The sequence below is a fragment of the Symphalangus syndactylus genome, chromosome 8 (genome assembly GCF_028878055.3).
Source record: "Symphalangus syndactylus isolate Jambi chromosome 8, NHGRI_mSymSyn1-v2.1_pri, whole genome shotgun sequence".
Lineage (NCBI taxonomy): Eukaryota > Metazoa > Chordata > Mammalia > Primates > Hylobatidae > Symphalangus > Symphalangus syndactylus.
In genome coordinates, this window is record NC_072430.2 from 110,801,532 (window position 1) to 110,814,278 (window position 12,747).

At 38.1% G+C, this 12,747-nt stretch overlaps 1 protein-coding gene across 10 annotated transcripts in view; it reads left to right on the forward strand.

Moving 5' to 3' along the window:
• ZDBF2 (zinc finger DBF-type containing 2) overlaps nt 1-12,747 on the forward strand; it is a 60,845-nt gene that overhangs the window by 30,564 nt on the left and 17,534 nt on the right. Inside the window, exon 2 of one of the 10 annotated variants that reach the window (XM_063645003.1) lies at nt 7,759-7,864. The exons of 8 other annotated variants lie outside the window; for them this stretch is intronic. In XM_063645003.1, coding sequence (XP_063501073.1) covers nt 7,811-7,864 — 54 coding nt within the window. In that variant the 5' untranslated portion in view covers nt 7,759-7,810. The remainder of the gene's footprint in view (nt 1-7,758; nt 7,865-12,747) is intronic. One more of the 10 variants, XM_063645002.1, reaches the window with a different exon arrangement.

A 12,747-nucleotide genomic window follows, 5' to 3' on the forward strand; every position in this document is an offset into this window, starting at 1 on the left:
ATATCGGGTCAGTCCCATCCTAATACTGCGCTTTTCCAACGGGCCTGGAAAACGGCACACTAGGAGATTGTGTCCTGCACCTGGCTCGGAGGATCCTATGCCCACGGAGTCTCACTGATTGCTAGCACAGCAGTCTGAGATCAAGCTGCAAGGCGGCAGCGAGGCTGGGGGAGGGGCGCCCGCCATTGCCCAGGCTTGCTTAGGTAAACAAAGCAGCCAGGAAGCTCGAACTGGGTGGAGCCCACCACAGCTCAAGGAGGCCTGCCTGCCTCTGTAGGCTCCACCTCTGGGGGCAGGGCACAGACAAACAAAAACTCAGCAAGAACCTCCACAGACTTAAATGTTCCTGTCTGACTGACAGCTTTGAAGAGAGTAGCCCAGCACGCAGCTGGAGATCTGAGAACGGACAGACTGCCTCCTAAAGTGGGTCCCTCACCCCTGAGCAGCCTAACTGGGAGACACCCCCCCCAGTAGGGACAGACTGACACCTCATTCAGCCGGGTACTCCTCTGAGACAAAACTTTCAGAGGAACTATCAGACAGCTGAATTTGTGGTCTCATGAAAATCCGCTGTTCTGCAGCCACCGCTGCTGACACCCAGCCAAACAGGGTCTGGAGTGGACCTCTAGTAAACTCCAACAGACCTGCAGCTGAGGGTCCTGTCTGGTAGAAGGAAAACTAACAAACAGGACATCCACACCAAAAACCCATCTGTACATCACCATCATCAAAGACAAAAAGTAGATAAAACCACAAAGATGGGGAAAAAACAGAGCACAAAAACTGGAAACTCTAAAAAACAGAGCACCTCTCCTCCTCCAAAGGAACGCAGTTCCTCACCAGCAACGGAACAAAGCTGGATGGAGGATGACTTTGACGAGTTGAGAGAAGAAGGCTTCAGACGATCAAACTACTCTGAGCTACGGGAGGAAATTCAAAACAATAGCAAAGAAGTTAAAAACTTTGAAAAAAAATTAGAAGAATGGATAACTAGAATAACCAATGGAGAGAAGGGCTTAAAGGAGCTGATGGAGCTGAAAGCCAAGTTTCGAGAACTACGCGAAGATTGCAGAAGCCTCAGTAGCAGATGCGATCAACTGGAAGAAAGGGTATCGCTGATGGAAGATGAAATGAATGAAATGAAGAGAGAAGGGAAGTTTAGAGAAAAAAGAATAAAAAGAAATGAACAAAGCCTCCAAGAAATTTGGGACTATGTGAAAAGACCAAACCTACGTCTGATTGGTGTACCTGAAAATGATGGGTAGAATGGAACCAAGTTGGAAAACACTCTGCAAGATATTATCCAGGAGAACTTCCCCAATCTAGCAAAGCAGGCCAGCATTCAGATTCAGGAAATACAGAGAACGCCACAAAGATACTCCTCGAGAAGAGCAACTCCAAGACACATAATTGTCAGATTTACCAAAGTTGAAATGAAGGAAAAAATGTTAAGGGCAGCCAGAGAGAAAGGTCGGGTTACCCACAAAGGGAAGCCCATCAGACTAACAGCTGATCTCTCGGCAGAAACTCTACAAGCCAGAAGAGAGTGGGGGCCAATATTCAACATTCTTAAAGAAAAGAATTTTCAACCCAGAATTTCCTATCCCGCCAAACTAAGCTTCATAAGTGAAGGAGGAATAAAATACTTTACAGACAAGCAAATGCTGAGTGATTTTGTCACCACCAGGCCTGCCCTAAAAGAGCTCCTGAAGGAAGCACTAAACATGGAAAGGAACAACCGGTACCAGCCACTGCAAAAACACGCCAAATTGTAAAGACCATCGAGGCTAGGAAGAAACTATAGCAACTAGCGAGCAAAATAACCAACTAAAATCATAATGACAGGATCAGATTCACACATAACAATATTAACGTTTAATGTAAATGGGCTAAATGCTCCAATCAAAAGACACAGACTGGCAAACTGGATAAGGAGTCAGGACCCATCAGTGTGCTGTATTCAGGAAACCCATCTCATGTGCAGAGACACACATAGACTCAAAATAAAGGGATGGAGGAGGATCTATCAAGCAACTGGAAAACAAAAAAAGGCAGGGGTTGCAATCCTAGTCTCTGATAAAATAGACTTTAAACCAACAAAGATCAAAAGAGACAACGCCATTACATAATGGTAAAGGGATCAATTCAACAAGAAGAGCTAACTATCCTAAATATATATGCACCCAACACAGGAGCACCCAGATTCATAAAGCAAGTCCTCAGTGACCTACAAAGGGACTTAAACTCCCACACAATAATAATGGGAGATTTTAACACCCCACTGTCAACATTAGACAGATCAACAAGACAGAAAGTTAACAAGGATATCCAGGAATTGAACTCAGCTCTACATAAAGTGGACCTAATAGACATCTACAGAACTCTCCACCCCAAGTCAACAGAATATACATTCTTTTCAGCACCACACCACACCTATTCCAAAATTGACCACATAGTTGGAAGTAAAGCTCTCCTCAGCAAATGTAAAAGAACAGAAATTATAACAAACTGTCTCTCAGACCACAGTGCAATCAAACTAGAACTCAGGATTAAGAAACTCACTCAAAACCGCTCAACTACATGGAAACTGAACAACCTGCTCCTGAATGACTATTGGGTACATAATGAAATGAAGGCAGAAATAAAGATGTTCTTTGAAACCAACGAGAACAAAGACACAACATACCAGAATCTCTGGGATACGTTCAAAGCAGTGTGTAGAGGGAAATTTATAGCACTAAATGCCCACAAGAGAAAGCAGGAAAGATCCAAAATTGACACCCTAACATCACAATTAAAAGAACTAGAAAAGCAAGAGCAAACACATTCAAAAGCTAGCAGAAGGCTAGAAATAACTAAAATCAGAGCAGAACTGAAGGAAATAGAGACACAAAAAACCCTTCAAAAAATTAATGAATCCAGGAGCTGGTTTTTTGAAAAGATCAACAAAATTGATGGACTGCTAGCAAGACTAATAAAGAAGAAAAGAGAGAAGAATCAAATAGATGCAATAAAAAACGAAAAAGGGGATATCACCACCAATCCCACAGAAATACAATCTACCATCAGAGAATACTACCAACACCTATATGCAAATAAACTAGAAAATCTAGAAGAAATGCATAAATTCCTCGACAAATACACCCTCCCAAGACTAAACCAGGAAGAAGTGGAATCTCTGAATAGACCAATAACAGGTTCTGAAATTGTGGCAACAATCAATAGCTTACCAACCAAAAAGAGTCCAGGACCTGATGGATTCACAGCTGAATTCTACCAGAGGTACAAGGAGGAACTGGTACCATTCCTTCTGAAACTATTCCAATCGATAGAAAAAGAGGGAATCCTCCCTAACACATTTTACGAAGCCAGCATCGTCCTGATACCAAAGCCTGGCAGAGACATAACCAAAAAAGAGAATTTCAGACCAATATCCTTGATGAACATTGATGCAAAAATCCTCAATAAAATACTGGCAAACCGAATCCAGCAGCACACCAAAAAGCTTATCCACCATAATCAAGTGGGCTTCATCCCTGGGATGCAAGGCTGGTTCAACATACGCAAATCAATAAATGTAATCCAGCATATAAACAGAACCAAAGACAAAAACCACATGATTATCTCAATAGATGCAGAAAAGGCCTTTGACAAAATTCAACAACCCTTCATGCTAAAAACTCTCAATAAATTAGGTATTGATGGGACGTATCTCAAAATAATAAGAGCTATCTACGACAAACCCACAGCCAATATCATACTGAATGGGCAAAAACTGGAAGCATTCCCTCTGAAAACTGGCACAAGACAGGGATGCCCTCTCTCACCGCTCCTGTTCAACATAGTGCTGGAAGTTCTGGCCAGAGCAATCAGGCAGGAGAAGGAAATAAAGGGTATTCACTTAGGAAAAGAAGAAGTCAAATTGTCCCTGTTTGCAGATGATGTGATTATATATCTAGAAAACCCCATTGTCTCAGCCCAAAACCTCCTTAAGCTGATTAGCAACTTCAGCAAAGTCTCAGGATACAAAATTAATGTACAAAAATCACAAGCATTCTTGTACACCAATCACAGACAAACAGAGAGCCAAATCATGAGTGAACTCCCGTTCACAATTGCTTCAAAGAAAATAAAATACCTAGGAATCCAACTTACAAGGGATGTGAAGGACCTCTTCAAGGAGAACTACAAACCACTGCTCAATGAAATAAAAGAGGATACAAACAAATGGAAGAACATTCCATGCTCATGGGTTGGAAGAATCAATATCGTGAAAATGGCCATACTGCCCAAGGTAATTTATAGATTCAATGCCATCCCCATCAAGCTACCAATGACTTTCTTCACAGAATTGGAAAAAACTACTTTAAAGTTCATATGGAACCAAAAAAGAGCCCGCATCGCCAAGTCAATCCTAAGCCAAAAGAACAAAGCTGGAGGCATCACGCTACCTGACTTTAAACTATACTACAAGGCTACAGTAACCAAAACAGCATGGTACTGGTACCACAACAGAGACATAGATCAATGGAACAGAACAGAGCCCTCAGAAATGATGCCACATAGCTACAACTATCTGATCTTTGACAAACCTGACAAAAACAAGAAATGGGGAAAGGATTCCCTATTTAATAAATGGTGCTGGGAAAACTGGCTAGCCATATGTAGAAAGCTGCAACTGGATCCCTTCCTTACACCTTATACAAAAATTAATTCAAGATGGATTAAAGACTTATATGTTAGACCTAAAACCATTAAAATCCTACAAGAAAACCTGGGCAATACCATTCAGGACATAGGCGTGGGCAAGGACTTCATGTCTAAAACACCAAAAGCAATGGCAACAAAAGGCAAAATTGACAAATGGGATCTAATTAAACTAAAGAGCTTCTGCACAGCAAAAGAAACTACCATCAGAGTGAACAGGCAACCTACAGAATGGGAGAAAATTTTTGCAACCTACTCATCTGACAAAGGGCTAATATCCAGAATCTACAATGAACTCAAACAAATTTACAAGAAAAAAACAAACAACCCCATCAAAAAGTGGGCAAAGGACATGAACAGACACTTCTCAAAAGAAGACATTTATGCAGCCAAAAAACACATGAAGAAATGCTCATCATCACTGGCCATCAGAGAAATGCAAATCAAAACCACAGTGAGATACCATCTCACACCAGTTAGAATGGCCATCATTAAAAAATCAGGAAACAACAGGTGCTGGAGAGGATGCGGAGAAATAGGAACACTTTTACACTGTTGGTGGGACTGTAAACTAGTTCAACCATTGTGGAAGTCAGTGTGGCGATTCCTCAGGGATCTAGAACTAGAAATGCCATTTGACCCAGCCATCCCATTACTGGGTATATACCCAAAGGACTATAAATCATGCTGCTATAAAGACACATGCACACGTATGTTTATTGCAGCACTATTCACAATAGCAAAGAATTGGAACCAACCCAAATGTCCAACAACAATAGACTGGATTAAGAAAATGTGGCACATATACACCATGGAATACTATGCAGCCATAAAAAATGATGAGTTCGTGTCCTTTGTAGGGACATGGATGAAACTGGAAAACATCATTCTCAGTAAACTATCGCAAGGATAAAAAACCAAACACCGCATGTTCTCACTCATAGGTGGGAATTGAACAATGAGAACTCATGGACACAGGAAGGGGGAACATCACGCTCCGGAGACTGTTGTGGGGTGAGGGGAGGGGGGAGGGACAGCATTAGGAGATACACCTAATGCTAAATGACGAGTTAATGGGTGCAGGAAATCAACATGGCACATGGATACATATGTAACAAACCTGCACATTGTGCACATGTACCCTAAAACCCTAAAGTATAATAAAAAAAAGAAAAAAAGAAAATCAGTTGACCATAAATATAAGGTTTACTTCTAGACTTTCAATTCCATTTTATTTATCTATATATCTGCTCTGATGCCAGCACCACATAGTCTTGATTACTGTAGCTTTGTAGCAAAATTTGGAATCAGGACATTTGAGTCCTCCAACTTTGTTCCTCTTTTTCAAGATTGTTTTGGCTATTCTTGGTTCCTTGTATTTCCATATGAATTTAAAGATCACTTTGTTAGTTTCTGCAGAAAAGCAGCTGGAATTCTGGTAGGGATTGTGTTGAATCTGTAGATACATTCATGGGGAATGTACATCTTAATATTAAGTGTTTCAATCCATGAATAGAGGTATGTATTTCCATTTACGTAGAGCTTTAAAATCTTTCAGTGGTGTTTTGTAATTTTCAATATTAAAGTTTTACACTTCTTATGCTAAATTTATTCCTAAGCATTTTATTCTTTTTGATGCTATTGTAAATGGAATTGTTTTCTTAAGTTCATTTTGGATTGTTTATTGCGAGTGTATGGAGAGCTTCAATAGATTTTTAAATATTGATCTTGTATCATGCAACCTTGCTGACCTTGTTTATTAGTGCTAATAATTTTTTTGTAGATTCGTTAGAATTTTCTGTGTACTAGATTATGTCCTCTCCAAATAGTTTTACTACTTTTTTCCCCAAACTGTATGCCATTATTTCTTTTTCTTGCCTAATTGCTCTTGCTAGAATTTCTAGTATGATGAGTGTTAAAGTAGTGAGAATGGATATCCTTGTTTTGTTTTGGATCTTAGGAGAAAACTTTCAGTCTTTCGTCATTAAGTTTGATATTAGTTGTGGGTTTTAGACTAATTTGCTAAGTGTTTAATCATGAAAGGGTATAGGCTTTTGTCAAATGCTTTTCTGCAACTATTAGATGTATGTGTTTTTTTCCTTTAGTCTATTAATATAATATATTACAATATTCGTCAGCTCAGGCTGCCATAATAAAATACCATAGACTAGGTAGCTTAAATCAGTGGTCCTCAACCTTTTTGGCACCAGGGACTGGTTTCATGGAAGACAGTTTTTCCACAGATGGGGTGGAGGGGTGGTTTTGGGATTTAACTGTTCCACCTTAGATCATCAGACATTAGATTCTCATAAGGAGCACGCAAGCTAGATCCCTTGCATGCACAGTTCACAATAGAGTTTACGCTCCTATGAGGATCTAATGCCTCCGCTGATCTGACAGGAGGTGAAGCTCAGGTGGTAATGCTTGCTTGCCTGCCGCTCACCTCCTGCTCTGTGGCCCAGTTCCTAGCAGGCCACAGACCAATACCTAACAGCCCTTCTCACTGTGTCCTCCTCTAGGAGAGGGAGAGGGCGATTTCTCTTCCTAATTTATAAGGCCACCAATCTTACTGAATGATGTCGCTACTGTTAGGACTTCATTTAACCTAAATTACCTCTTAAAAGCCTTGTCTCCAAATATAGTCACATTAGGGGTTAGAACCTTAACATGTGAATTTTGGGGGGATGCATTTCAACCTATAGGAGTTAGATTGATTGGTTTTCAGATGTTAAACTTATCTTGCATTTGTAGGATAAATCCCACTTGGTCATGGTGTATAATCCTTTTTATATGTTGCTGGATTTGGTTTTCTATTAATAATATTTTGTTGAGAATGTTTGCAGCCTTGTATTTCAAGGCTTTGGAGAACTATAAAAGCAGTGAAGTAATATGGGGCCCATATCTAGTGAAGTATTTAACAGAAACAATGGAAGCCAAAAGAAAGAAAACAACTGCCACCTAGAATTCTCTACTCAATACGTATATCTTTTAATAAGGAAGGTGAAATAAAACTATTTTCAGGAAATAAAAATTAAGGGAATTTGTCACCAGCAGACTCTCACTAAAGGAAAAACTAAAAAGGAGTTCTTCAGGCAGAAGGAAAATGATTCCCGATGGAAGCTCAGAGATACAGGAAGTAATGAAGAACAGTGGAAAGGTAAATATGTAGGCAATCAATCTAAGTGAATACTGTCTTGTGGGATGAACAACAATGGCATATAAATTGGGAGGGGAGTAAGTGATGTTAATTTCTAAGGACTTTGCATTGTTTATAAAGAGAATAAAAGTAACAAGTAATTTTAGACGTTGACAGTTCAGGGTTGCTCATTGTAATCTCTTACCAAAATAGACTATGAAAAGTCTGTAACTAACTACAGAGTTAACAGAAAGGGAAAAATTGAAATGATAAAACGTAGTCCACAAGAAGACAAGAAAGGAGAGGAAAAGGGATAATTGTATAGGCAAGAGTAACAGATTGAAAAAGTTAAATACAACTCTATCAATAATATATTAAGTGAAAATAGATTTGATGCTTGAATTACAACTGTATTCAATATTTTGTCAGAGGTCCTAGTCAAAGAAATAAGGAAAGAAAAATAAAAATGATAAAGATTGGATAAGAAGAAATAAAACTATTATTTATACACAACATGATGGTGGACATAAGAACTCAAAAGATATCTAGTTAAACCACTAGAATCAATAAGTGATTTTAAAAGGTTGTTACACTAATGTAAAAAGAAAATGTAATTTTATATACAGATACCATGCAGAAAATGAGATAAAAAATCATTTACAATAGCATCAGAGAACATCAAAATCTAGGGAATAAACATAAGAAAATGTAAGATCTTTAAACTAGAAACTAGAAACCTTGAAAGAAATTTTCACGTTCATGGATTGAAGAATCAATATTGTAAACATGTCGGTTCTGCCTAGATTGTTATATTTATCCAATGTAATTTCAATCAAAATCTCAGAGAAGTATTTTTTAATGAAAAGCCACTTCCAAAAATAAATGTGGGAAAGTAAAAGGCTCAGAAGAACTAGGATAATCTTAAGAACAAAGTGAATAGATGTCCTCTATCAGATACTAAAACTTATGAAACTTTAGTCTTTAGTCTTTAAAATAGTGCAGTCTTGCTGCAGAGTTAGAAAGACCATGGAAAAAAACCAGGAATTCCGGAAACAGACACATATATGGATGTCTGATTTGTGACAAAGGTGCTGCACAGCAGTGAGGACAGGACTTTCTTCAATAAATGATACTGGGTCAATTGAATATTCATATGGAGAGGAAAATGAAACTTTATTGCCGAATCACCCTGCATATAAAAATCAGTTAGAAGTAGACTATAGATGTAAATTTTGTAGCCAAAATAGTAAAGCTTCTAGAAACAGGAGAAAATCTCTATGACTTTGATGGTAAAGAGAGATTTCTGGCCACAAAAAGCACTGACAAAGAAAAAAAGATAAAAACTGGACTGCAATAAAGTTTAACAATGGAAGATGATTAAGAAAGTGAAAAGAAGCTGCAGAGAGGAAGATGGTACTCGAAACACATATAATTGAGCAAAGAACTGGTGTCCAGAATAAGGAATTTCTACAAGTCCATAAGGAAGAGACAGAACATCCATTTGAAAAACAGAGAGACTTGAACAGACCCAACATAAAAGAGGATATCCAGATGGCTAGTAAATATGAAAAGCTATTGCAAAAATTACAGATTAAGGCCACAGTGATATAACAATAAACATCCTTACAATAGCTAAAATTAAAGAGACTGACAATACCAAGTGTTGATAAGGAGGTAGGAATACTGCTGGTAGGGAATATAAATTGGTACAGCCACTTTGGAAGACTGGTCGGTAGGGAGTACTAAAGCTGAACATATGCAAATTTTATGACCCAGAAGTTTCACTCCTAATAATGCACTCAACAAAAATGCATGCACATTGGCACCAAAAGACACATACAAGAAGGTTCTTCACAGCATTATTAGTAATAGCCAAAAGCTGGAAACAACACAAATGTCCATCAAGAGTAGAATGAATAAATAAGATATGGCATATTCATACAATGAAATATTATGCAGAAAAGAAAATGAACAGATTCAGCCAATATGGATGAATATCACATATATAATATTGAGTAAAATAAGCTGAATGCAAAAGCATACATATTATATGACTCCATTTATATACATTTCAGAAAATTTCAAAACTATAGTATTTAAAGTTAGGTAATAGTTACTTTTGGGGAAAAGGGAAGGGATTGGGATGGGACATTACAGGGATTTCTGGATGCTTGTCAACTTTTCATGGATAGATGGGTAAGGATGTGTCTACTTTGTGATAGTTGATTGAGCTGTATGCATATGATTTGTGTACTTTATGTATGTTATACATCAATTCAAAAAATCTAAAGGAACTGATACCTTATAGGATGTAAATGAAATTTTCCATTCACAGTGCTTTTTTCTTTTTGCCTTGGCAGAGAGAGGACAAGGTTGGATTTTAGTATTTATTTTTGTAATTTCAACTTTTATTTTAGATTCGGGGGGACACATGTCCAGGCTTGTTACGTGGGTATGTTGTGTGATGCTGAGGTTTGGGGTACAAATGATCCCATCACCCAGGTAGTGAGCATAGTACCTGGTAGGTAGTTTTTCGAGCCCTTTCCCCCTGCCTTGTCTCTCCTGACCCAGTATCTCCCAGTGCCTTTTGTTCCCATCTTTATGTCCACGTGTACCTAATGTTTAGCTCCCACTTAAAAGTGAGAACATGTGATATTTGGTTTTCTGTTCCTGTGTAAATTTGCTTAGGACGATGGCCTCCAGCTGTATCCATGTTGCTGCAAATGACATGATCTCATTTTTTATGGCTGTGTAGTATTCCATGATGTGTATGTACCACATATTCTTTATTCAGTAAGGTTGGATTTTAACTGAATATTTGTTTCCTTGTGCATTTGTCCCCTTTAAACACCAGGCAGTCTAACTCTGGTGATGGGTCCTGGACAGTGGAGAGTTTTGTAGCAGGATTTTGAAAGCATCATAATTTAGATTGTTCCTGGGGCTAGGAGCACTAGCATGGACCTCTGAAGTCAACATGGAAGAAAATAATTCCAAGAGTTGTAACAGTGGTCAGGAGCTAGCAACCTGATTTAAGTTCTTTAACACCTTTACCGTGATATTTTAAAATATCTTTTCTAAGTATTGTTAAATTAAAATGCACTATTATAAATAACATGTTAGAAATATGCTATTTGCTAGCATGATACAATGAAAGGGGATAAGCTTTAGAGTTAGATTCAAATCCTGGCCTTGCTGTTTGCTCAGTATAAAACTTTGGGCAGTTTACTCTAATTCTTTTTTTTCTTTTCTTTTCTTTTTTTCTTTTTTTTCTTTGAGACAGAGCCTCACTCTGTCACCCAGGTTGGAGTGCAGTGATGCAGTCTCGGCTCACTGGAACCTCCGCCTCCAGGGTTCAAGCAATTCTCCTGCCTCAGCCTCCCAAGTAGCTAGGACTACAGGCACGCAGCACCACCATGCCTGGGTAATTTTTTTTTTTTTAATTTTTTAGTAGAGACAGGGTTTCGCCTTGTTGGCCAGGCTGGTCTTAAACTCCTGACCTCAGGTGATCTGCCCACTGCAGCCTCCCAAAGTGCCAGGATTACAGGCCTGAGCCACTGTGCCCAGCCCAGTTTACTCTAATTTTTTGTGCCTTAGTCTTTTCATGCTAAATGGGAACGATATTCTTACTCAGTGAAAAGTCAGTGAAGATTACTGTGTAAATGGAATAGCACTGTGTTTGGTACATCATATAGGTGCTCCATAGGTAGACTTTTTCCCATTCTGCTTGCTAGTCCACTAAATAATATTAGTAAAGAAAGAATCTAACTGTAGAGAGAATTTCAAGACTGAAAAATTTAGTGTATTTATTTTAATTTTGTGTTTAAGTTGGGATTTTTAATTTCTGACAGAAAATAAAGGTGCCTTTTTTGTCAATTCATCTTTGACCTCTTTTAATACAATAATCCAACCCTGTTCTCTCTCTTAACAGATTTTCATTTTAAAAAACATTTACTCATTGAAAAATACAAGAATTTATAAGAAAAATTGAAAAATTAGCCATAACTGCACCACACTGATATCTGTACTAGTAAGGTTTGGTGTACACTAGTCCCCCCTTATCTGTGGTTGGTTTCAGTTACAGCCAAATGTGGCTTGAAAATATTAAATGGAAAATTCCAGAAATAAATGGGCAAATAAATTGCATGTTATTCTGAGTAGCTTGATGAAATCCTTCGCTGTCACTCATTGTCCCACTCAGGACATGAATCATCCATTTGTCCAGCATATTCCTGCTGTCTGCCCATTAGTCACTCAGTAGCTGTCTTGGTTATTAGATCAACTGTTGGATATCACAGTGCTTGTGTTCAAGTAACCCTTATTTTACTTTTATTACAGTATATTGTTCTAATTGTTTTATTTCATTATCAGTTATTGTCATTAATCCCTTACTGTGTGTAGTTTATAAATTTATCATAGGTACGTAAGGAAAAACATATATAGGTTTGGTACTTATCCACAGTTTCAGGCATCCACTGGGGGTCTTGGAACAAATTCCCTGCGGATAATAGGGGACTACTGTAATTTCTTCCATTTACTTGTCTGTATGTTTTTAAACTGTAGTTTGACATGAAACCATACATGTGGTTTTTGCATTCCTCATTTTTTTCTAAATCCAGTGCCATAGACTGCTCGGCCACACCACACTCATTTTTTCTTAATATGTAACGTTTCCCCATGTTATTAAAAATTTTCTAAATTCAACTCCTGAGACCACTCAGCCACACTACCACACTCATTTTTTATTAATATGTAATGTTTCTCCATGTTACTTAAAATTCTTTGTATTATTTTAGATAGCTGCATAGTATTACATCTTAGAGCCTATTATAATTGAAGTCTTTACTGTTAGAAACTTAGGAGGTTTCCAGTTTTTTGTTATGCCATGATAATGGCATCTTTTTTGC